Raw genomic sequence first — 26,967 nt, forward strand, 5'->3', positions numbered from 1 at the left:
CTCATTAAACCAGAGCAATTTGCTGCTCTCTGCGTGCTCTTTCTGTTGTGAGTGAAGTCACCTACTTTCCCCATTCACATCAGTGCTCCTGGCGGGGGCTGGTTGAAGGTCCACTGCCTGTGGGTATGACTTTCCACATCACAGGGGTCTCTTTTCAAAGCCAGGCTTCACAGGTATAACCAAGAGTCGTCTGATCGGCCCTTGCCCTAACCACCCAACCCACGCTTTTTCTTTTAGCTGCTATTTTCTGTGGTCCTGGGTTTCTAAGTCTTGGCGAGAAGACAGTCATTCCTTTGTGCTCAGCTGCTGCACAATGAGGTAACCAAAGAAAGGGTCTCGGTCTGAGGCTGTCAGCTGTTACTAATCACTACTCCCCAGCTCATCGTGGGTCCCACTCGCCTCTCCCTCTTGCTCTGCTTAGCGCACATAAAGAAGATGAACGACTCCCTGCTTCCTCTTCAAAAAAAGCATATTGTGTGGCACATTCCAATACCGTGAGCGAAGGATGGGCTAGTGTGTGGGGTGAACGGTCACCTCTCCGTGGGGCTCGCGCCAGCAGCGATGGGCTGTGAGACGTGAAACTCAGAGCTGGCCCTTCTGAGAGTTTCCTGAGACCTTGCTGAGAGAGAGAGGGGGTCGATGCGGTAGGTTCCCGCGTTACTGGAACCATTCATGGCAGGGCTGTGTCAGGCTGTGATGAGGCTATTGGATGGTTAAGGCCAGTGTAGAGAAGAGCAAATCTTGACCACTCAGAGGGCTTCACCAGCTGGTACCCCGGAGAAGCAGTCCCCCTCCCTGCCCACCCCCCGCCAAAGGTTAAGGGGAAGGACCCAGAAGCTCTTGGACATGAGAGGTAGCAGCCATTGAAGCTGGGCCTCTGCTTCCCCTCACTGCTTCCTTCTGTGAAAGTTCATTTTCAAGGATGTCTATGGCCAGGGAAAAGGGATCGTTTGCTCAGTCCTACCAGACTGAGAATAAAAGGTGATTTATGATAGGACTTTTTCTGCCAATGATACTAGTGTCTGCTCTGCTAGCTTTTCTACTTAACACTCTTTTGAAAGAGGAAGTTTCCCTTTTACCTTTCCACACTGCATTCTACTAATGTACACTAGAGCTCAAAAAAAGACTCATTGACAAGTTGTAAGGGTCAAGTTAAAAAATCAACTTGCCTGACAAATGCCATCACAAGTGGTAAATTTGTAAGGAAGCTTCCTTGTCGTTCTCATGCAGTATAACTTCATAAAACTAAGTGGTGTTATAGGTGAATGAAATGCCAAGTTCTGTGAGACTGTGAACAGCCATAACGGGAAGTAAAAGTTGGCCAGGGTGAAAACCCATGTGAGAATACTTGTGATTTAATTGACTGTGAATTCCACAAAATCATTCTCAGCTCTTTGTGGAGATGGTTTAACTCTCTTCACTAAGAATCACTGATTAAAAGAATCACGAATTAAAGTAAAAGAATTTTCTTTGCTCAATATTCCACGAAACAAACCTTTTCTAAAACTTTTTCCCTTGTTACAATGTCTGTAGAATTTCTGTTCAAATGAGTTGACCAGATTCCAGAAATCAGCACCGTCCTATCCTAGGTCCCCGCTAGCGAGATGGGATGAGGTCTTGGGTATGGTGGGTGGGCAGCCCGAGGGCATCAGAAGCAAGGTGAGAGGAAAGGAAGCCCATAGCTTGTGGCTCCTTGTTAAAGCCTCTACTATTAACTGAAAGGGGGTAGATACCAGTGTTTGCAAACCTTTTTTCTTTTTTCTTTTTTTACCAGAACCCACAAATGTATTTTACACTGTGACCTGGCTACACGCGGACATACACACACAGAGCTGAAAAAAGTTTCACAAAACAATACCTTTACCCCATGTATGCACTCTATTGTTTTCTATCCTCTTTCATTAATGGATAAAAATACTAGCCGTGACCCACTTAAGCACGTGTTAGACCCCACCCCCTCTTCCATTCCCTTCTCTGCATGGAGCTGTGCCAGCCTCCCGCCCCTCCTGCCCTGCTCTGATGACCTCCCAGCTCTGGAGATAAAGCTCCAGGTGATACCGGGTTGCTCCCCACAAGGTCTGTCTCTCCTTCTTCAAGATAGAAGGAACCTCACTATTTTGGATTAATTGGCGAGAAGAGCAATGAAAATTGGTGAGTCCGCATTGCAGAGCGCTTTAAACAAGAGCAACTTTAGTGCTCGCCATTTGAACAGGAGCCTAATCTAAATGCTTTTTTAAAAAGTGTGTGGCCTCCTTCGGGCATAACAGCCGCAGTGGTGGTAAGAATGACTATTCAACAAACATTTACTGGGCGCCTTCCTGTGCAGACACTGTTTGGGGCAAGGAGGCTACATCAATGAATAAGACATATGGTTCTGCTCTCTTGGCACTAAAATTCTAGTAGAGGGAGTCATATAATAATCATAACTAACATTTATCAAGGACCTATTTTGTACAGATTCTTTACGTAAGTTTTCCCTACACTTGCAATGTAGGTATTATTATCTTCTTGTCTAGGTGAAATGGAGGCTCAGACAGGTCAAATAACACTTAGAGAGTAGCTTATTATTTATCTGATTAATTAATAATAATAACAGCTAACGTTTCTTGAATGCTTACTATGTGCCAAGCGCTATGCTAAGTGCTTTCTGTACAGAAGTCCCTTTAATGTCATGAAAACCCTGTGAGAGAGCTTTCCTTATTCCCATTCTACAGATGAGGAAACGGAGGCTTACAGAGGTCACGTGCTACCAGACCTAGAAGTGGAATCCAGGTATTCTAACTTCAGGGCCGGAACTCTTAATCACTGCACCACCATTTTTTAAGAAGAATGTGCTTCTATGGGGCTTCCCTGGTGGCACAGTGGTTGAGAATCTGCCTGCTAATTCAGGGCACACGGGTTCGAGCCCTGGTCTGGGAAGATCCCACATGCCGTGGAGCAACTAGGCCCGTGAGCCACAACTACTGAGCCTGCGCGTCTGGAGCCTGTGCTCCGCAACAAGAGAGGCCGCGATAGTGAGAGGTCCGCACACCGCGATGAAGAGTGGCCCTCGCTTGCCACAACTAGAGAAAGCCCTGACACAGAAACGAAGACCCAACACAGCCAAAAATAAATAAATAAATAAATTAATTAAAGAGCCAGATTTAAAAAAAAAAAGAAGAAGAAGAATGTGCTTCTAAAAATGCCTGAGGTTGGCCTCAAGTAGTTTGAAATATTGTCTCTTCGATGAAATTCTGAGGTTATAACCAGCGTATTCATTGTGATGCAAAATTATGATAGTTTTTTTTTTAAGAATTCTTTCTTTTTTGTGTTTTTTTAAATTTATTTATTTAATTTATTTTATTTTTTGGGCGCTTTGGGTTTTTGTTGCTGCGCACGGGCTTTCTCTAGTTGCGGCGAGCAGGGGCTACTCTTCGTTGCGGTGCGCGGGCTTCTCATGGCGGTGGCTTCTCTTGTTGCGGAGCACGGGCTCTAGGCACATGGGCTTCAATAGTTGCAGCACACGGGCTCGGTAGTTGTGGCTCATGGGCTCTACAGCACAGGCTCAGTAGTTGTGGTGCACAGGCTTAGTTGCTCCACGGCATGTGGGATCTTCCTGGACCAGGGCTCAAACTCGTGTCCCCTGCATTGGTAGGCGGATTCTTAACCACTGCGCCACCAGGGAAGCCCCTTATGATACTGTTTCTAACCTAACTTTTAAAGATTTGCCTTCTGTTCCAGAACCCCTAGAATCATAGAACTTTTTTTTTCCAATCTAGTCTATAAAGAAGCCAGAGACAATATTTCGGTGAAAAAAACCTTCGCATAGTTTTAGACAGAGATTTAAAGTCATTTGTTTCACACTCGCTCCCTCCCCCTCACCGCCTTTCCTCAGAGATTTGTGGCTCTCCTGTTCACTGTCCATTGCTGAGGGTTCCAGTGTGCCCTTGCTCCAGAAATGGGCAGCTGCTTTAGGACACAAGAGCTCATTCTTCAGTCTGTAAATATGAAGTATATTGTATTTCTAGAGCTTAACTTTCTTATTAAAAAAAATCATTACCTTTTATTCAAATGAATACGGTACATACTAGAGCTCATCCTTGATTTCCTTGTAAGTTTGCCCATCTTGAAATTCTAGGAGGGTTGAGAACAGGCGGCTTTCATTAGATGAGTGTTTGAGAAGCCCATGGTGGAGAAGGAGTATATGTAAAATAAAATAACAACTGAGACAGAACAATATTCTTGAATCAGCTGTTGCCATCCCCCCTTTTCCGTCCTCTCTGGGCTGATCCAGTGGCCCTGGAAGAACAATGAAACACCACGAGGACGAGTAGAAAGACAATTCATAACAGACCGCTTCTTCTTTAGATTTCACATTTCAAACCAGAAATAGGAGTTATTGGGGGAATAGACTGAGACACATTAATGTATAAGACAGATTTTTAGCTGATGGGAGAATAAAATCCATGCAAATAATAGAGCCTTGGGAACTTGACATTACTGATGTTACCCTTTCATACTTGACTGAATACATATTTCATTTATCTGAGAAGTCATACCAATATTATACCAGAAGAAATCTAATTTACAATAGACTTAGAGAGTTCTATACACATATTTAGGAAACACTCCCTCCCCACCCCACCCAACAACGTGAACTTGGTGCACATCTGTTGTGCTGAACTGATTGCCTAAATAATCAGGTAAATGCATATTGACCCATTTGTATCAAGAAACTCTCTTCTCTTCCTTTCCTCTCTCTTCAGAGTGACTGCTGCCTAAAATACCCAGGTATTTTGAAGAAAGGTCTAAATCTTTTACATTGTAGAAAATGTCTTGTTCAATCTTTCTTAGATGCCATACTCATTGGTAAACCTTTAATAGGTTTTCAGGAATGAATGATGGATTAGTTTCTTGATGACCAGTTATTGACAGGTTGATATTTAGAAAAGAAAGTAAGGCCCATGTGCCCACAGTCAGCAAATATCCATGACCCTCCACCCTCCATTAGAACATGCTCTGGGCTGTTTTTCTAGGAATAGAGAGGAATTTGAACTGATTGATCAGCTCTCTGGCTAGTCCTTCCAGTGACCAGTGTTACTTCCCCTCAGGGTGGGGAAGGTCAGAGTTTTTCCACAGTTACCTCCCTTTGTCAAATTTTCTTCCAGTCAGGTGGCTTATTTCAATATTGAACTCAAAAGCAAGAAAGTTAGCATGGATAACAAGCAAGTGAAATGTGGGTGACTCCTAGCTTGTCCATCAGAATTGAGGTATAGTGGAAAGGGTACTCCCTTGAGATTGTGGGTACGAATCCTACCACTGCTGTTTACTAGCTGTGCAACACTGGGCAAGTTACTTAACATCTCTGGCCTCGTCTCTTTACCTTTCAAATGGTGTCAACAATATCTACAACATACAGTTATCATGAAATTAGATGAATATGTGCCATTGATCAGAGGGCGAATTTGGTGAGTTAGTGAACCAGCACAAAAGTTAACTGAATATTTACAAAACATATAAACTTACAAACATGTCATTGTAATTGGAAGAACTCTCACAGAATTTGTAGCAATAGACAATACAGTATTTCTCTGAGTTTCAAGAGGATCTCAATTCTGATGACAGATTGTTTTCATAATAAAGATGTCAGGATGTCTTGAATGGAGCTGGTTTAGCTAAGCCCAGATCAAATGAAGCAAAAGGGACCAGTCAAGATCATTATCTTTACTACTTGCTCTGGAATGTGTTTCTCAAATACGTATTTAGATGAACACATAGTTGTCATAACATACTCCCGCAAGTACCTACATACCCAAGGGACCTCTTTCCCCCTCACCACAGTGCCCTTTTCATATATATATATATTTTTTTTTTTTTTTTTTTTTTTCTTTCGGTACACGGGCCTCTCACTGTTGCAGCCTCTCCCGTTGCGGAGCGCAGCCTCCAGACTCACAGGCTCAGCGGCCATGGCTCACGGGCCCAGCCGTTCCGCGGCATGTGGGATCTTCCCAGACCGGGGCACAAACCCGTGTCCCCTGCATCGGCAGGCGGACTCTCAACCACTGCGCCACCAGGGAAGCCCCTCTTCCATGTATTTTAAAGTGACAAGGCTCAATGCAAACTTTTCCCTTCTCAAACATTTAGGGCACTTCCTACCAGAGTTCCCTTTTCTACAAAGTGATTTAGTACTTTACCCTTGTGCCCAGACGCGTGTCATCTCTAGCGTAGAGCTTTGTCTGGAATTTCAGGAGGCGGGAGAAAGAAGATGGTCACAGAGTCTGGGTAAGAGACAGGAAGAATGACAGCTTGCTTATGTGGAGTTTCGCCTTCCAGAGCTCTTCCTCCATTTTCTTGACTCCACCAGCATCAAGGCTATTCTCTTTCAGGCCCAGTGTTGTGACAGATTGTCCACATCCATCCTGCTGTTGCCCTGATGACAGTGTGTGGCTTTGCTTCTAATGGTCCCTTTAGTTTTACAAGCCTGCCTCAGAGAAAAGGGGAGTGGTTAGAATTGGAAGGAGGAGAGGGGATGCTGGGGTACCCTGAGCAGAAGTGGGCAGGCAGCCCCGCTGTGGGACACCAGACCCCTTTTAGGGGAAGGACCTACGTGGAGAATCGGTTAATGAAGATACTCCCACGCATTCCCTCTTCCGCTGAAACGATCGGAGCTGCTGCTTTATCCTCTTTCAGAGGAACAAGGTCAATATGCAGAGGTTGGTGAGGCCTCTCATTTGACTGTTGATTCTCCTGGGCTCATTGCTAAAAAATGCCTCAATGTTTGTCTTCATCTATTTCAGAATTAGAGCATATGGAGAAAATACTTTCTTAGCGGTTTTCATTTTTTTTAAACTTTATTTCTTTAAAAAAAATACCTATAAACTTTGTTTCCTGGAGCCGATGGCCCTGTAGCTGTGGATTCTGGTATAATTTTCCCCATCCCTCACCCATGGTGGGAGGGAGGGAGATTTAAGCCTCCTCCTTTGTCTGCCACGTTGGTTTCCAGTGCTCTGCCTTGACCACTTAGCGCTCTCTCTGAATAGCTATAGGTCGGGAATAGTGGGCAGGAGCAGCAGAGAAGAGTTGGCGAGAGAACGGAACAGCACCACAGAATAGAAGGCGAGAGGGAAAGAAAGCATCTCGGAGGAAGAAAATACTGCCGCCTGGTACCCCTAGCAGAGATATCCGGCCTTTTGTGCCCACACCACTCGCCCACCGAAGAATTGCAGGCTTCAGTGGTGACAAGCTCAGGCAATGGTGGGAAAGAGAGTGGGCCCCTTCTGGGAGAAATGATTTCAAGCACAGGAAAGCCAAGATGTTTTGAGATATGATGGAGACCTGAGAATGAACCTGGGGGGATGGGACCACTTGGACTGAGAACAGATTAGCCCATTTTTAATGATGGTGAAGTGTTGGAGTGGAGCCTCCCCCATAAGTGGGTATTAATCCTGGGTTTCAAGAAACCCAGGGCAAGGATAAAAGAAGCTAAGTTCATGCGTTAAAGTCAAAATTGGCCTCCTCCTTGTTTGTGGGACTGTAGTTGGTTTTCTCAGGGGGAGAAAGCACGTTAAATTCAGTTACACAAGATCTGGGTTCAAGTTCCCCCTTCACTTTACTTGGTGTTAACTAAGACCTTAGAAAGTTACTTATTTGTTTTTTAATCTGCCTTATAAATTGTTACAAATAAGAACGTAGCAGGTACTAAGTGCTTATTATGAAAATTATGAATGATATGATTCAAATACACATGAAATTATAAGTTGAAGGTCATGGCTTCAGTTCCCATAGAGCTCATTACCATTGTATCAAGATTTGGGGGCAAACCCAGCGAGGTATCTGGCAATCATGGACACTATTTTTTTCAATACTTTACCTTACTCTAAATATCAATACATTGGTATGAACAGGGTCACTACCTACATGTTGAACCACTACTAGAATCTGATACTGATCATTGAAATACAATATAAACTTTTAATACGTTTAGAGAATCATGATTTTAAATAGTAAGGAAAATAGTTTGATTAACTATAATTGGATGATGCTTATCATGCTTATCAATTGGATGATAATTGGATTTTAGTGTTTTAGCGGATTTGGGGAGGAGGAAGAAGGAAGAGAAGTGAGGAAATGGTTAATGAAACAGAAGAGCCCATATTATTATTAAGATGACTTAATCTCTTGAGAGTTTTGGGTCATTTCCAATTTTTTTCCATCCCAAGAGGTATGGAGATGTGTTCCATTGGCTAGAGCAGTTAGGGAAATCTTCAAAGTCATACCTCCTCTCTCACAGGGGATAATGCCTTGCCTGAGGTAGATTTTGAAGATGTCCTAAAAATGAGGGAAAGAATGTTTCACATGAGATAAGATACTCCAGGCCTATGGGACAAGGTGGAGGAAGACAGAGTGCAAAAATGAGAAGAACCCCACCAACATGATTCTTTTTAAAAAATTGTGATGAGATGAGATAAAATGAAACAACAGAGAAGCTATTCGAGAACTTTGGCCTACTTTAAATGTAAATTGAAGATAAATCAGTAGGTGATTAGAATAGCTGAAATTTTACATAAATATATCCCAAAAGAAAGACTCCCAAGTACATACATAAAATAATAATTCTTATAAAAGAACTTAATTACAGTTAATCTGTGTGAGTCTGCACAGTGCTCAGAACTTGAGATATGCTTAGATTATTCTGCCAGAAATCTTTTAAGGTATCTCTTCACACACACACACACACACACACACACACACACACACACACACTACTCACTAATTAACACTCACATCTGCCCCAACTAGTAGCAACCTAGGAAAGAATTTGATTGCCCCTTCAAACCATCAGAGAGCCACATGATATCAATTCTTGGGGCAGAAAATAGGTGATCACGTGTTTGCTGACACAGCTGATGCCTAGCCATTCCATGGCTTTTTCCCTTCACCTTTCGTTGACGGCCTGATTAAATTTGGTGCCAAGTTCTCATAACATGTATAAAATCCCATTGCTGGGTGGGAGAGGGTAGGGGAGTGGTGAAGGAAATGCTCTTCCCGTGACCTTCCACTGGAAAATTCCCTGAACTGATTTGCTGAAAATCTCCTTCTGTTTGCCTTCCCCAGGAATGGCGGCCCTAGATAGTAAGGCGTCAGGGAAGATGGGGATGCGAGCTGTAGTCTATTACATGACTACGACCATCATTGCCGTGGTGATTGGCATAATCATTGTCATCATCATCCATCCTGGGAAGGGCACAAAGGAAAACATGCACAGAGAAGGCAAAATTGTACAAGTGACAGCTGCAGACGCCTTCCTGGACTTGATCAGGTACGTCCTTGCAAGCCCATCCTTTTGGGTATATTTTGACCACCCAACTCCTCTTATTGGGGGAGCTGATCAAACCCTAGAAGAGGTATCTGACTCAACCAGTTCTGCTGGGCTTGAAATGAAGGTCACATCTTTACCTCTTTCTAACAGAAATTGAAGTAAGTGTCCGTTTTCTGATCTCATGTGAAAGAGGTGAGAAGAGCAAGGAGAAGATAAGGATTTAAGAGCCCTGCTTTTAGGATTCGGAATCTGAGCACTCAGTCATCCTCTCAACTGTGCAGCTCACCTTGCAATATTACTAGTTCTTTTGTGTGTGTGACTTTTTTACTGAAGTATATTGCTGTACAATTACATATGTTACGGGTGTACAATATAGTGATTCACAGCTTTTACAGGTTATCTTCCATTTATAGTTATTATAACATATTGGCTTTCTTCCCTGCATTGTACCATATATCCTTGTGGCTTATTTTATACCTAATAGTTTGTACCTCTTACTCCCCTACCCCTATATTGGCCCCTCCTTCCCTCTCCCCACTGGTAACCACTAGTTTGTTCTCTATATCTGTGAGTCTGCTTCTTTTTTTGTTATAATCACTAATTGGTTGTATTTTTTAGATTCCACATATAAGTGATAATCATATAGTATTTGTCTCTCTCTGTGTGATTTATCTCACTTAACATAATGCCTTTCAATAATTCTTGACCTACTTTTCTCAAGTCTTCCTCTCTAAGGCTACTTTTTTTTCAAGTATAGCCTGTTCATTGGACTCTTCTCATTTGGAACTTGTGATCTGTATCATCATCCATTGTACATGACAATTTATTTCCAGAAGGGACTTTAGAGATCATCTGATCATACCTGTCCCAAGGTTTTCCTTTTGTACTATTTGTGAAGAAAGGATTTGGCAGATCAATAATAAAAGACTAAAGGATGGCTTCTTTAGCATTGTTTTATACACAAACAGTACACTGATCACGAATTAGCTTATCTAATACTTGAAACAGACTTGAGGATAGAATATGTTGGACACAGAACTGAGAAGTAAGCCCAAGTTTGAGCCTGGCACCTCCCTGCCTGCTCTCTCTCCACACTTGCCTTTGCATCGGTCAGTTGCTCGTAGGAAGCGTATTGCGAGCCCAGAAGGATCACTGAACAGGGTTTGCAAAGGTGTGGGCAGGGTAAAGGGAAGCTACAAGTGATGGTGAGACACTAGAGGACTAACAGCAATAGGAAGCTGTTTTGTTACCACCTGTGGTTCTGAGGAAAGGAAGGGAGCCATTACTGGAAGTCAGGACGGGCTGTGTCCTGAGGGAAAGGACCCTCAGGATAGGGGCTACAGCTCTAATTTGGAGGGAGGAAGCTGTTGCCCAACCTGCCAGAGAGAGAGCCGGAAGAATATATACATCCACTTCTCTCCTCCCACTGCCCTGTGATCTGTCAGCGCCTCACACTGGACAAACCCAACAGGAAGCCAGAAGGTGAGGGGTCAGCCTCCCAGGCACAGAGCAGGATGGAGAGTGGATGGAGAAAGGCAAATGGAAGATATCCCAGCACGGACCTCTCAGTGCCCCACCTGCTTAGCATTCCTCCAGCAAGTAGCCCACCCAGGCTGTCCTCCCCAAACCTAGCCCTTTTCTCCCTTCTCTACAACGTACTTGCAGACTGGCTTACCAATCCTAGATACCTACTCTAAAGGATTCCCCACCGACTATCTGAGAGAACCTCCTCCTAGGGACTTGAGTTCACGTGCCATCTCAAGGAATGGGTCTGTGGCTGGTAGATTCAAGAGTGATTTGGGCAACAAAGGGTCTCTTCAGCAGCACCTATCATGAGTGACTTTGTATCATCTGTATGTAAGCACAAGGCAGCCCCACGGTACCTCCCTGAAAGCCCTTTTCAGGGAGTTAATCGCAATTATCCGAAGGTAACAAGTCAGTCTGTATTATTTCATACCAAGCTGGCACCCAATGATAATGACTTTATTTAATTCATACAATTAATTAAGGCTTTTCACCATTTTTTTTTCAGGAACTTTACCCTCAGGGAGTTTGGATTAGGGGTATTTTATTATATTTTCTTTCTGTATAATTTCTACTCCTTATTTAAAGAATTGGGATCTTGTCATTCTCTGTCTGGTGTGTTTCTGCCCCTCCTTGCCCCAGTGACAAGTGTAAGACTAACCTGTCCCCACCCAGACACCTGGTTCGAGCATTTATCTTGGAATCTCCTAAACTCACTTTTCTCTCAGGGTTTGTAGAAACAGACCCATAGAGCATAGATGGGAAGGACAAAGAAACAGGATGGTCTAGGCCAGGGATCCCCAACTTTTTGGCACCAGGGACCAGTTTCGTGGAAGACAATTTTTCCACGGACGGGGGCTGGGGAGTGGGGATGGTCAGGCGGTAATGCGAGCGATGCCGAGCGGCAGGTGAAGCTTTGCTGGCTGGCCCACTGCTCACCACCTGCTCCACAGCCCGGCGGCTGGGGACCCCTGGTCTAGGCAGTAGGAGGAAACCAGAGTTTATAACCCTAAAATCTGATTGATGACACACACCTGCTGGAATCTCAGACTCTCCAGCTGCCTGGGTCATGTCTCCTTCTCCCGCAGTCTTTAGTCTTGGAGCCCTAGTGATAGTTTAATCCAATCTCCTCTTTAACAGATGAGTCAGCTGAGACCTACATGGGTGCCATGACTTAGCCAAGGTCATACAGCTGGCTAGAGATTCCCCAGTGAGAGTGTTGCCTCTTACTTCTTCCCCACCATGAACATAAACACTGCACTGAGGCAGTAACAAACCCTGCCACATGGGCCTCAAGTTCAAATTTTGTGGGCCCTCTCCCTGTTGGTCACCAAAGAGCCTCAGAAGCTCTAGCAATTCAGAGTCAACATCTCATCCCCCAGAGAGCCTTTGGGAGGACTCTGTGGAGAACAGTCTAACCGTGACATTTGATTCGGAGCACTTGGTCCTTAAACACATGGCATGATACCAAAATGGCCATTATTGAATAATACCTCAGTTAACCAGAATGCTTATGATAAAGGCATTTCCATTCTCGCTTGGATTTTTCCTAGGAGCAGGCTTTGATGTTGGGATAAAAAATCCCATTGTCTGACAAAAGGACAGAGGAGTTGAATTTGGGACTTCCTTGAACTACATGGGCCACACTGAGGGATGACCTATGTCCCATTTCATAAGATCCACCAAAATCTTTCTCTTTTTCCATTTGCTGCTTATTTCAGTGCCATCTTTACCTTAGACACAATGAAAAAGTATTTAAGGAACTCATTTATTATTTGGGAATTTTTCAAGTGACCATTATTTTCTTTGCAGGAATATGTTCCCTCCAAATCTGGTGGAAGCTTGCTTTAAACAGGTAAACACAGCTACTAATTCACCTTTAAAATTCCTCTTTGGTGTACCAAACAGAGTAGGGTTCTCTTTTTAATTTAATTTAATTTTTTCCCATTTCTCTGTAGTAAGAAACACTTCTCTTGCCAAGCGGATGGAAAGCACTAGAGTTTTCTGGGGAATTGGGAGAGGAGGGGGGTGGTCTTCCCTGTACTGAAGGCTTAATTAGTTGCCAGACACTGTATGTCTTGCATACAAATGACTCATTAAGTCTCTGTTAATTATTAAGAAGGCTAATCAGGAGACTCTCTCTCCTCTCCCCCATAGCCCATAAACAAAAGCTCACCAAGCAAGCAAACTCCAGTATAAGATATATTTACAGCTTGCTTTAAAGATTAGGGAGATTATTCAAGTTTCTGGGTTTGATTTTAAAAATCAATGGGTTGTTTTTTTAAAAGTCTACTAAGGGCCTTAGAGATTCTAAAGGAGGAACCACATCAGAAAGCACTGCCACCATCATGTATTGAATGTCCCCTCTTTTCCAAGCACTAATGTTATATTTACTCTTCACATAAATATGACGGGTATCATTGTCTTCATTTCGTTGATGAGACAACTTATCTATGATAATTCAGAGAGGTTATGTAGTAGGTGTGAGATTTCACAGGTAGTTAATGGCAGACCTGAATTCAAATTCATTGTGTTGATTTCAAATTCCATCCTCTTTCTGCTTCTGCATTCTGTTCTGCTTCCTGGGAAGGGGTATCCAGGCTGATGAGACACCTAGCAGGAGGCCATAGTGAAATCCAGTTCCCTTTAGCCCCAAATCCAAGCAACTCTTGGCTGTCTGTGTTGAAGACACAAATACACTTTACTATTAGGGGATAAAATTAGTAAAGTTCATTCTAACGTCACCTGAACAAAAAAGCTTTGTTGCCCAAGATATTAAAAGGGAAACAACTAGACATTCTAGTTGTTAAATAATAGCTCCCGAACATTTCTCCAGATGGTGTCACTTCACCCTTGTTGTAATTCCCTAACCCTTGTGCTTGGGATCTGTAAAACAAACAAAATCAAACTCCGAACTCATGGAGGACCAGGTTTTGGTTTTTTCCCTTTGCTTTTTTCCCTTTTTAAAATTTGTATTGACCATTTTTAATAGGTAATGCATATGCGCACTGCAAAATTCAAACAGAATTCCTTCTTTATTTAAAAAAAAACAAAAAAAGCCTGCGAGGGCAAAATCTAACTCTCTTTATTCAAAACAACTCTAATCATAAATAATAAACCCCTTTCAACCCAGCCAGCCAACCCCAGCACCACGGAGCTGACTATTCCAGTTAGTCAGCTGGCACTAGGTGACATCAAAAATGCTGATTTCTAGCAACGCTGGGAAAAGTGCTGACTCAGGAAGATTTATTGTATTTGGTTTGGGATTGCATTTACAGGATTTTGAAAGGGAAGCAAATGTATCATCCCAGATCTATTTGTCTTAGATCAGAATGCAAATGAGGTTGCAATTTCTGTGTAGGCTGCAAACTGTGTCTAAGGGGAAAGAGTTGGAGGTGTAGGAAAGGCTAATTGGGATTGAAAATTCACCCTAGACAATCCATAAAATGCATACGCACCCCAGCAGAATAGAGATTTGAGAGCTGACTGACAAAAAGGTGTCAGTTTCTTTGTTAAAATTACGGGCAGTGCCACTGATTGTTTAGGGAATATGTCTACAGTATTGACAGCTGGCCATGTCCTTGTTTGGGAATAGTGCTTTCCCACTGGACAAAAAAGTCTCCCATTTACTCTTTGTAGAGAAATGGCCCAGCCCTTCGTGTACAGCTGTGCTTTCTTCACCTAGACTGTAGATCCAGTCAACATCCGTAGATTATTACTCTCTCTGGTGCTTTATCTCCATCAATGTGAAGGCCAGAAATTCTGCTCTCCTTAAAAATCATAGAGAGATGGGCTTAATTGTTTCAAATAGCCACAGTAATACACTCAGCCCTTTCTGTCTGGGGCCTCTATGCAGAAGCTATAGGGAAAAGACCATCTCTTGAATAAGAGGAGACTCTTCTATAGACTTGAGAACGGGGTTGTCATCCTCAACTATTATTCACGCAACTATTCTTAAGAACTAATACTATCAGGAATACTTTGAAGAATGTTGTTTTGGGGATGTTAAATTGTTTAATATTCACCGAAGTCTCCAACTAAGTCTAGTCCCTGAAGGGCTTTGTTATTGAGCGCCACTAGCCAACATTAGCATAGTGCTTTAAAGTTTACCAGATGTTCTCATATATTCTGTTTAATTTGATCATTACAACAACACTGTGAGGTAGAACCAGCACAGTTATCCCTGTTTCGCAGCTGTGGAATACGAGCAAGGGGATGTTAGGTGATTTGTCCATGATCCCCTAACATGAACCCATAGAGGGTAAAGAGATTATTGTGAATATTTGAATATACAGTCATTTTATTAGGGTTTCAGAAAAAAGCAGAAGCACTTGTATCTGTTTACTCCATCTTCAACCTCTTTCCTATTATGGTTTGTTGTGTATTTGAGTGTGTGTGTGTGTGTTTTTCTGTGCTGAGGAAGTATTAGAGGTTTGTCACAGATTAGATAGATGATAAGTAAATAGATAGAAGATAAATAGATAGATAGATAGATAGACAGACAGGGTAGATAGATACTTTGTGTAACACTTTTCTCTGAATTTGGGGTAATGTATATCATTATAGAAAATCCGAGCAAAAAGTACAAAAGAAGAAAGCAAAAATTACCTTTAATCCCTGTTGTGCCTTTTCTTTTTAAGTTTAAAACCAACTATGAGAAGAGAAGCTTTAAAGTGCCCATCCAGTCCAATGAAACACTTGTGGGTGCCGTGATAAATAATGTGTCAGAGGCCATGGAGACTCTGACGAGGATCACAGAGGAGTTAGTCCCAGTGCCAGGGTCTGTGAATGGGGTCAATGCCCTGGGACTAGTTGTCTTCTCCATGTGCTTCGGATTTGTGATTGGAAACATGAAGGAGCAGGGCCAGGCCCTGAGAGAGTTCTTTGATTCTCTTAACGAAGCCATCATGAGATTGGTAGCGGTGATAATGTGGTATGTATTTCCATTTGCTATGTATGCTATCTAGAAGATGCTTATTGCCATCAACTTGTGTTCTGTACTGAGGAAGATGCCACCAGGCAGGATGGCCAATTGCAATGATCTCATTCGGGCAAGCACAAGAAAATCAGTAACTTTCTGGGCTGGTAGTGGCCTTGAACATATCTGCAAGCCTGTCTGCATAAGTTTGCTTCCTTGTTTTTGAAAGGTGTCAACTCCCTTACTCCAGCACTGATGGGATACCATTCCTCATCCCTCCATTTGATAACTAATTAGTTATTCATTCTCCTATTGATTGTCTCCTACTTATTGATTGTCTCCTGTATACCAAGCATTTAATGCCAGGTACCATGGATATAGCAATGAAGAAGACAGACAAGGATGTCCTGGATCTTACATTCTCTTTTTTAAAAATCTTTTCCACTACAGTTTATGACAAGATATCGAATATAGTTCCCTGTGCTATACAGTAGGACCTTGTGTGGATCTTACATTCTTAAACAAACAAACAAATCATCCATGTGCTTTAGTCACAAGTGCTATGGAAAAAAATAATAATAAAACATGAGGTTTTCTTTCACGTAATATGATGTGAGGTGATAAAAAGTGACTGGAGCAGAGGCTTAAAATTTGCCTTGGATGGGACAGAAAGGCCTCTGAGGAGGTGGGTGATCAGCTAGCCATACAAAGTACTGAGGGAAGAGCATTCCCAGGAGAGGGAAAAGCCCCTAGACCATCAGAAAAACCGAGCTCTGCTCTCCTCCATTTCAGTCCTAAGAAAGAAGTGTAAATGGCCACTCTGCGTCAAGCCTGAAGGACTCATGGGAAGTATTATGGAAGGCCAAGCCACAATTTATAACACAACTTCCTTCAAAGAAAGTTGAGAGCAGGAGACAAAGGAAAAGACTAAATCCACAGAGGAACATTGACCTTGGAAAGTAAACTCTCCCCAGCAGGGAGAGAACCCTGTGATAGGTTTAAGCCTCCTGTGAGGGTTGCTTTCCCTTTTTCCTTTGTTTTAAATCCAGACTCCCTCTTGGCACCTGAGGCAGGAAAACATCCATTTCTAAGAAAAGCCCTCACCATCATGATTAAAAATATCCTTTGTCTTTATTGCCCCCAAAGCCCAGAGAAATCCATTTTTCAGGAGTTTGTTCAAGAAGGATATGAACTTGGGGGCACAAAGATGATCAGAATGTCGTCTCCCCAGGAGTCCCCATTGAAATGCTGGGGGCCCTCCTTGGAAATCTTGGCAGAGCTGAAAGTGGACATTTATCTTCATATTATTAAAATGCCTCCACCTTTCACCTCTTTTATGAAAGAAGCCTATTCAAGGCTGCTGAATGAACCTCACACGTAGCTTTTCTAGCTGTACGTTTGCCTGCACACTCACCATTGTGTTATTACATTTCTGAAAACAGGTACTCTTATAATTTCCTGGCCTGTGTTTTTAAAGGACTTTTAAAAGAACCATTGTATTTTCCAATATGAAATAAGTCCTCCACAGTTCCCAGCAGACCCTTCTCCTGAAGGGTGATCAGCTTCTCTGTTTTGGGTAATGTGAGTTGGGTTGTAGTTTACAGCACACGTCGGACAAAGAGAGCGGGGCCTTGATTCAATGTGTACAAGACATTTCATGTCTCCGTTGTTCATTCTTTCGAGTCTACAGGCGAGAGATCACAAATGGCAGTAGCAACCTGTGGGTAATAATTACTTAACTAGAACACCCATAACCTGATTGAGGTAGTACAAACATGCATGTTATTAACTTTGATAACTCTGAATTTATTTTATGATTGCCTTCTACTTATGGCAAATGGTGCTAGTTTTTCATTTGCATTGTAACATACAATTTCCTCTTAGAGTACATTTATTTAAATAAAAAAAGATTGATACTAAGTAATACTGTACGTAGTGTGTAATATGGGAAAAACTAATAAAAGTTGTCCTTGATTAAGAGAGCTGTCTGCAAATCTAAAACACTGAAATGCCATCGTGTGCATCTTGCTTTAGCTTGGGAGTCAGGCTCCGACGTGGGAAATGCTCCCAGAAGTCCGGATATTGGTTTGGTGGATTCTGACTGTTCAGAGTACTTAGCAGGGGAGCAGGAGACAGCAGGATGGGGGGATGGTGGCATCTGAGGACCCCCAAAGTGACCCAGGTGTGGTGAAATGACAGTTATTTAGGAAAAAAAAGAGGTGAGTAGCAAAACCTCTGAACCTGCCTTTTTTTTCTGGTTTAGGAGAAAAAAAGAATTGTGACCTAGAGAAATTCTGAGTGAGAGGAAAGCCTAATTATGCACTAGTTATATTTAAATTTATATTTTAAAAAAGAAAAGAAAGAAGTTCACAGTTTCTGCAAGTCCTCATAGTATTCTGCGCAGAGAAGTTTGGAAGTCAACCCTCTGACTTTTTCTTATCACTTGGTAATTTCTGTGGAATAGCTTGTTGGAAATCAGACTTCCAACTGTGCGTGTGTTGCTTCTGCATAGGTACGCCCCTCTGGGCATCCTCTTCCTGATTGCAGGGAAAATTGTTGAGATGGAAGACATGGGAGTCATTGGCGGGCAGCTTGCCATGTACACAGTGACAGTCATCGTGGGCTTACTCATCCATGCGGTCATTGTCCTGCCCCTCCTCTACTTCTTGGTAACACGGAAAAACCCCTGGGTTTTCATCGGCGGGTTGCTGCAAGCGCTCATCACGGCTCTGGGAACCTCCTCCAGGTACGCATACATCCGTGGCTTATTTCTATCAGAAAATGTATCTCAAACTTTACTTTGAACCACAACCTTCAGACTGAGGGGCGGGGGTGTGTTTTTCCAGGTTTTAAATGTCCAGACATAGGAATTGGCTTTTTGACTCCAATGCTAGTCAGACCTAGTTGGGATTCAAAGACTAGCTGGCTATATACCCTTTCAGGGGACAAAATGGAAATCAGCTATCCTTTCCTGCCCGTTCTCATCTTCCTCGTCCAGTTGCCATTTGCCTAAGGGAGAGATGGCCGAGCGTTGGCACAGGCTCTTGTTGGGGGATGGGGAGTAATCACAAGTGATGCCTCACAGAGGACTCCAGAAGCAGGGGAGCTGCCAAATGACCCCGTGAGGGGACCCACTGTCCCTAGCCCTGTTCCCCTATTTATACTAGTGCTGACTTAGTTCCCTTTCACTTAGGATATGGGAAAGGAAGGAACTCTCTGTCCAAAATACCAAAACGGACAGGCACAGTCTGAACTGTCAGGATGGTCAGCTGACATGTCCTGTTTTACTGTGCTCAGCTCTGCCACCCTACCCATCACCTTCAAGTGCCTGGAAGAGAACAATGGCGTGGACAAACGTGTCACCAGATTCGTGCTCCCAGTAGGGGCCACCATTAACATGGATGGGACGGCCCTCTATGAGGCTTTGGCTGCCATTTTCATTGCGCAAGTTAACAACTTCGACCTGAACTTTGGACAGATTATTACAATCAGGTACAAGGAACATTCTATACGACCTTTTCTTAAGAACGACTTTAAATGATGAGCCGGTGATCAGGGCTTGAGTGAAGAAAATGGGAGAGGGGACTCTTCATAGGAACAGTGTTATTTTTGATATTTAGAGATTTTTACTTTTTTAAACTACAGATGTGCATATTTATTAATAATGAATTTCTAATAATACAGAAATGTATAAAGTAAAAAGTGAAACTTGTCTGCCACCATGACTCCTCATCTTTCTGTAGGTGGCCAGGGTTACTGTTTGGTGTACAAAGACCTTTTCCAATGCACAGACATACACACATTTTTTTTTTTTTTTTTAGTTAATGGAATCATACCATACATACTGCTTGCCACTTGATTGATTTACTCATCCGTATACCATCTATAAACATATCCAGCTCTTCCTTTTTAAAATCTGTAGAATACATAGTATGGATATTTCTCTTTTTAAAAAATGTTAAACTTCAATAAAAGGCATTGAAATTTTAGCTTTTATTATTCATTAGCTTTTATTGAAAAAATTAGAAAATAAAAATACATTTCAAAAACTGGATTAACATTTTCTCTTGGGTTAACTTTTAGGCAGTATATATGACAGAGCACACTGACAAATAGGTTGAGAATTTTCCTTTTGTGGGCTATTTTTTTAACTTTTTTTTTTTTTTTTTTTTCGGTACGTGAGCCTCTCACTGTTGTGGCCTCTCCCGTTGCGGAGCACAGGCTCCGGACGCGCAGGCTCAGCGGCCATGGCTCACGGGCCCAGCCGCTCCGCGGCATGTGGGATCTTCCCAGACCGGGGCACGAATCCGTGTCCCCTGCATCGGCAGGCGGACTCTCAACCACTGCGCCACCAGGGAAGCCCTATTTTTTAACTATTATTTGAGCTGTCTAGTGAAAGGTAATTTTCCCTCTCCTACCTTCCACTAATCTCTTAGTTTCCTTCTCCAGGGGCAACCACTGTTGCTTGCTGGTTTCTTTTGTATCCTTCTGGAGACAGTCCAGGCATATCCATGTGCGCATGTGAATATCGTCCCTTCGTTTTGCTTAATGAAAGTCATCGTGCACAACAGACCAATGAGTATAATGGAGACAAAATCTCACAATCCAGATCAGACCCTGCTCTTTTGTGTGTGTGTGTGTGTGTGTGTGTGTGTGTGTGTGTTTTAATTATTATTAACAATTCAATTTGGAAATCAAAATAAATTAGTTTTTTCACAACAGTTTTATTATAAATTGTCTTATACATAGGAAAGTTTAAAGGATATTACAACACACATCTTCTACCTAGAACCAACAACTGTTAACGTTTTGCCATTTTTGCTTCTTTCATTGTACATAGTTCAGCATGCGTCACCTAAGAATAAAGATAGTTTCCTACATAACCACAATAGTAAGATTCTTAAAAACACTTCTGGAATATCCAGCCTATATTCAAATTTCCCCAGTTGTTTCAAAATATCTTGTATAGCTTTTTCCACAGACTAAGATCAAATCCAGGTTTACGGCTTGTATTTGGTTTTTATGTCACTTTAGTCTTTTTAAATCTCTATCAGTTCCCTCACATTTGTGTGCGTATGTCTATATATGTTTATTTAGAAATAATTTATGTCAGACTCTGTATACATATTTTGTACTATTGGGAAATGATAATAGTCGTAGGATGCATTGGGATAAAAATGATGGGGCTGATCATGGCCAGAGGTGACGGACCTGGAGGTTCTGGGAGCCCCAGGCCCTGTCTAGCTAAACTGGGGCTGGGAGCTCAATATCTCAGTTCACTATAACCTATTCTCGGGCATACCTTGACATACTGGTTGAAAAGCCCTGCATTATGAAAAAGTTTCATTTGCGTGTGTCAGAGTTAAAAATAATAATAACAATTATAGTGACTTCAACAAGATAGAACTGTACTTCTCTCTCATGTGGAGCAGCTCCACTCCACAAAGCCCTCCAGGCTGGTAGGTGTTCTACAGTGTAAGGGACCCAAACTTGTGGTTCTATCATCCCCGGGGTATCACCCTCATCCAGGTGGTCCAGGATGGCTCAACATCACCTCCAAATTTTAGCCAGTGGGAGGAGGAGGAATGACACAACCTGCAATTTGCTTGATCACTTTCACCTATGTCTTATTGGCCAGAACTTAGTTTAAGCTCCAAGGGAGGCTGGGAAATATAGTTTCATTGTGGGCGGCCATACACCAGCTAAACATTCTAGTACATTCTATACAAGGGGAACAATCTAAACATTCTAAACATTCTAAACAATCTAAATTCTAAACAATCTAAACATCTAAACATCTAAACATTCTATACAAGGGGAACAATGCGGGGGAACCATGAAGTCTCTTCCACAGACTTACTATTTTATGAATACCACTTTATATCTAGGTAATACTTTATTATTCAAAAAATATTTTCACATTCTCACGTAAGCCTATCAAATAGATATTTAACAAACTGAGTCCCAGACAGGTTATGTGCCTTACAAATGAGGTTCACACTGCCTCCATAAAAAATATTGCTAGTAAAAAAAAAAAAAAAAATATATATATATATATATTGCTAGTGCTACAGAACCTTGTTCATAAATCATTTTGCTTTTGAATTAATAAATTTGATTTTTTTTCCGACCAAAGTAACCATACTGTAAAGTTCAGTATCTTTACAATCCTCTGCTTGGTTAGGGGAATTATTAGAAACAAATTGTTTTTGTAACTGTACAGTATTTTAGACCTTGCAAAATACTTCCAGGTACGTGAAAAAGTATATAGGCACAAGTTTCCTCATTTAGAAACAGCTGTAAGAACAGGACCAACTTCCTAAGGGTTGTTGTGAGAAACAAATGAGGTAATCCATGCTTAACAAATCAGGAGGCACGTAATAGGCATTTGATAAATATTAGTTAATATGATTATTAGCTCAATGGGTTTTACACCATCTCACTTACAGTTTTCTAAAGCACGTCCTCTTACGTTAACTTGGCAAGTCAGACATCGCCCCTGTGCATGTTTTACAGGGTCTGCTCTCTATCTCGGGAGATTTAAACAAATGTTTTCTGTTTGGGGACTTCCTCTAACAGTATCACAGCCACGGCTGCCAGTATCGGGGCAGCTGGGATTCCTCAGGCGGGCCTGGTGACCATGGTCATCGTGCTGACATCTGTGGGCCTGCCCACCGACGACATCACGCTCATCATCGCAGTGGACTGGTTCCTGTGAGTACGCTCGGACTACATTCGGCTTGCTGTCGTGGGGCTCTCCTCTGTCATCCTAGGGCACCAGGCAGCCTGGCGCCCCTGCCAAAGGGCTCCATGAAGAGGGGAGGCTTGGCCTGTAATTAAATTGTCCTCCCTGCCTGATCCCTGCCATCATCTGGCCACCAAGCCCCAGGCGCCATGCACACTCTCCCTTATCAGCCTTCGGGGCACATCTGGCTGCTACGCTTCTCGCTCTATAAAACCATTCGGGGATTGGGAAACCCGTTGTCTACAAAGCCAACATAAATCAGCAAAGCCATTTCTGAATTGCACAACACATCCCCGTGGCGGCTGGGACCGAACAGCGGGCCTCCCAGGCTGCCTCAGGCTTTCTTCTTGTGCTTCCCATTCCAATGGCATAATATAGTGCAGATGTTCCCATCTGACCCCAACAGCGAGTGGGGCAGCTGTGCAGACAGTGGGAAGAGAGCTGGCGTCATTAAGTGGAATTGATTTTTGGTTCTGAGGAAAGTTTCAAGAAAAGCGCCCTCAGACCCTAACCTCTAGGGCCCACCCCTCTGCCCTTTTTCCCTCACCCTTCCAGCTAACATTCTCTGCCTCTTTTCTTTTCCTTCCATTTACAATTGCTCCCCAGGATGCCCAAGGTGACAGCCTAGAAGGACACAGTAGGTGTTGGAGTCTACATAGACTCCATGAGGTAGATCTAATGGCCACAAAAAGTTCAGTGTTCTCAAGGCACAATAAGTGGGGGGAAGATAATTACTTGAGAGCATGAGTTCCATGGTCACTTGGATCTGGGTTTGTGTCCTGCCCCTGTGTGGCACCAGCCAGATTACCCAGCCACCCTACTTTCCTTCTCTGCAGAATGAAGTCAATAATGTCGTGTACCTGCCGGTGGTGCTGTGAGAATTAAACGCATTGACACATGGAAAGCATTCAGCTCACTGTCTGGCCCACAGCCACTACTTGACTCATGTGAAGACTTTTATAATATAAAGCTGTGGTTCTCAAAGTTTTTAGTCTCACAAACCCCTTTACACTTAAAAATTGACGACCCCCAAAGCTTTTATCTGTGTGGGTCATATCTATCAATATTTATCATGTTAGAAAAACGTAGGCATTGTTTAAATGTTAAATTCATTTAAAGGTTACAATAATCCATTCATTACATGTTAACATATATAACATTTTTATGGAAAAATATCATTTTCCAAACCAAAAATTTAGGGAAAAGAATGATACCATTTTACATTTTTGCAAATCTCCTTAATGTCTAGCTTAATACAAGACTAACTGCGTCTGCATTCAATCTGTTGTGTTATCTTTGGTGTTGTGTTGTGTTGTTTGTTCGAAAAATTCCACTAGACAGACATTCATGAGAAAATGAGAGGGAGAAGGGCAAATAACATCTTAGCATTATTATGAAAATTGTTTTTGCCTCAGGGACCCCCAGCGGTCTCTAGATCACACTTCTGAGACCTTCTGGTAAAAGGAAAGTGAGTGGTAGGAAAGAGAACCAAAGAAAAATTTTAAATAAAAGGAGAAAGGGGAGGGTCATTCCTACTGTTGGTACTCTAATTAGTAACTGAAAATTAATACTAATATATATCCTTAGTTATAAGTTATATAAGTTATTAATTATACGGATATATATTAGTAACTACAATTTTGAATGTTATGTGTCTATTATGGAATGATGCAGTGGGTGGCTACACCAAGCAGAATTTTAAGAGATGCCCCCAGTGACTTAGCCAGCTGGTTCAAAACGTGAGCTGAAATCCCGTGATGTTCACAGGAGCCTCGCTTTTCCTTCCACCCCTCCCTTCCCCAGGGACCGTCTTCGTACCACCACCAACGTGCTGGGAGACTCCCTGGGAGCCGGCATCGTTGAACACTTGTCACGACATGAACTGAAGAACCGGGACGTCGAAATGGGTAACTCAGTGATTGAAGAGAATGAAATGAAGAAACCATATCAGCTGATTGCCCAGGAAAGCGAAATTGAGAAATCCATTGATAGTGAGACCAAGATGTAGACTAACACAAAGAAATGCTTCCTTGAGCACCAGGTGTTTGAAAACCATTATACAATGTTTCCATCTCATTTCAACTCATTCTCTCCAGTCAGCCCTTTACCTCCCTTTTCCTCCCTGCCCTGATAGGATTGGGAAATATTCATCCAAAAACAAGGGGGGGTTTTGCAGTGGCCAAAATGTATAGTTTTCATCCCATGTTTGAAAATTTTAAGTCATTTCATGTTAGTCTTATCTAATAAGGTACTGAGATCAAAAATAGTCTTGATCAGATCTTACAAGTTTATGTGGCACGCAATCCTGTAAATGTGATAGTTCTTACAAATTAAAGAGTCAAAACAAATACTAGGCTAAAAACATGGTTTTAAATCAACTTTCAGAATTTAAGAATCCTTCAGAATACAATTCAGTTTTAGTATCAAGACAAAACAACTTGATCAGCAATGGGTTATCGGTTGGTCATTACAAGGGTTTTTTTTTTTCCTTTCTCTTATGATTTGTGTCCTTATTTTATTAGTAGCAGGACAATACAAATACACACCCAGCACAGCTGTGAGGAGGCGCAGAAAGTGAAATTTCCATGTGGCCATGGGCAAGTTACGTCTCATCTCTAGGCCTCAGTGTTCCCATCTGTAAAATGAGCGAGTTCCTTAGATGCCTTTATGGTCGATTCTCACCCAAAAATCCTGTGGCACCATAAAAGAGCCTGCCCTCCATTTCCCCAAAGAACATCCTGTAGCAAGTACCATTCCATGGAGCGTGAGACTTTCAGAATAGACATTTATTGGGAACGAACATTTCTAAGTGGGGGCAGGATGGCTGTGTGGTTTACCAGGTCCTGTGTCCAAAATGTCAGTTACACAAGTCACCTGGCTGGAGGCCCTTCCAGGAGTGGAATTGTTCACGAAACTCTGCTTAGTTCTTCCCAACAGGGGAAGTATTCCCTTCTTTCCTACTCTTCACAAACTAAAGGGACTACTTTGGGAAGGATATCTCCCACCACTCCTCAACTGACCATAGACTTTTAGAAAATAAAACGTAAGACTAGCAACTTAGCAAGGGTGCTCACGGTCTTACTATGGAACACTAAAGATCGCCAGGAAAGAACGGAGCATGGCTGACATTATAAAGAGAGGATTTTAAAACACCAAGATTATAAGTCATCTTTAAGGAAGGTTTTTTTTAAAAGGAGAGGTTCTTTTTTTTTTTTTTTTTTAACCTGAAACACTTTTTCTTTTCAGTTCAAAAATTGTTCCTTAAGGAAGTCTGCAGATCAAAATATAAGGTCACTTCTTATACGTTTTAAAGAAGTCAAATGAATGAGCTCTCTCTCCACTAGAGGTCCATGAACCGGGTGGGTGGTCTCTTATTTGAAAAGGTTTTTGACTATCATCAAAAGTTCTTAGAATGACAGAAACAAGATATTTCTTTGTGTTGGAACTCCATTCACCAAATCATTTAAAACCTTCAGCTGAAGTGGGGTTTGGTTTGGTTTGGTTTGCATCCCTGAGAGAAACCGTAGAAGATGAATCAGTATGAAGTCATGTCAGTGTGGTTCCAAGACAAAAAAAAACACTAGGGGTATTAGTTTCAGGCAAGGCAGCTACCAGGTTTAGAGGAGATTATTTTTTTACCCTCTAAGGAATATCCAGTCAAAGATGTGAAGTGCGAGCTGTCAGACAATACCAGCTGTGTTTGAGTTTCTGACTGAAAATGGTGAGGAATGGAGTTAATTATGCTAACAGATTGAAAATCTAGACATACATCCTCTGATATACAATTAGAGATGTTTTTATATAGATCGCGAGCATTACATACATGTGTACAAAAGTTAACATTAGGCTGTGGTGGAGTAACCATTTAATGTCAAGGCTCTATTTGGGAAATACACTACAAAAGTTAATGTACATGGCTGTCATGACACCAGTAGAGTAAAAATTAATCGTGTCAAATTAACTGTTACACAATGTGATCTTTTTTATACTAACCATCTCTTATGGAAAGCAGGTCCTCTGGGATGACCCTCTTGCCAGCCCATCACAGGCTCTGCATATTACATGCACCCAGTGTGGACTGAGAAGCATTACCTTGTAGATGTATTTTCAATAAAGAAAAAAATTAGTTTTACATTATACTTTTGCATGTTGTTATTGTTCTTCTCCCTGAAGGAAAATAAAATTTTCATTCATGGAAGTATTGCAATGAGTTCAGGACAATGCTGGGAAGGATGCCATGCAGATTTTTTTTTTTTTTTTTTTTTTAAGATTTTACTAGGTAAAATCTTAGAAGGCCCAGCTGGGGAAGCCAACCACAGGAAAATAAATAAGGACACACTCTCCCTGCCCAACTCCTAGAACTGGAAACAGGAGGAGGTGAGGGAAGCACTTTGCTGTAACAGCATGCATTTACTTGTTCACCTCAGATTCAGATTTCTCCAATAAATTGAATCATTTCCATGTTGGGATTAATTAGAAAAG

General features: G+C 42.1%; 1 protein-coding gene across 2 annotated transcripts in view; it reads left to right on the forward strand.

Moving 5' to 3' along the window:
- SLC1A3 (solute carrier family 1 member 3) overlaps nucleotides 1-26,501 on the forward strand; it is a 75,497-nt gene extending 48,996 nt beyond the window's left edge. For both annotated transcript variants that reach the window (XM_079918745.1, XM_079918746.1), the window contains 7 exons: nucleotides 9,094-9,298; nucleotides 12,635-12,677; nucleotides 15,463-15,755; nucleotides 18,253-18,486; nucleotides 19,038-19,232; nucleotides 22,320-22,454; nucleotides 24,289-26,501. In XM_079918745.1, coding sequence (XP_079774871.1) covers nucleotides 9,094-9,298; nucleotides 12,635-12,677; nucleotides 15,463-15,755; nucleotides 18,253-18,486; nucleotides 19,038-19,232; nucleotides 22,320-22,454; nucleotides 24,289-24,493 — 1,310 coding nt within the window. In that variant the 3' untranslated portion in view covers nucleotides 24,494-26,501. The remainder of the gene's footprint in view (nucleotides 1-9,093; nucleotides 9,299-12,634; nucleotides 12,678-15,462; nucleotides 15,756-18,252; nucleotides 18,487-19,037; nucleotides 19,233-22,319; nucleotides 22,455-24,288) is intronic.
- Nucleotides 26,502-26,967: the final 466 nt, after the last annotated feature.

The sequence above is a fragment of the Stenella coeruleoalba genome (genome assembly GCF_951394435.1).
Source record: "Stenella coeruleoalba genome assembly, chromosome: 3".
In the NCBI taxonomy this organism is placed as follows: domain Eukaryota; kingdom Metazoa; phylum Chordata; class Mammalia; order Artiodactyla; family Delphinidae; genus Stenella; species Stenella coeruleoalba.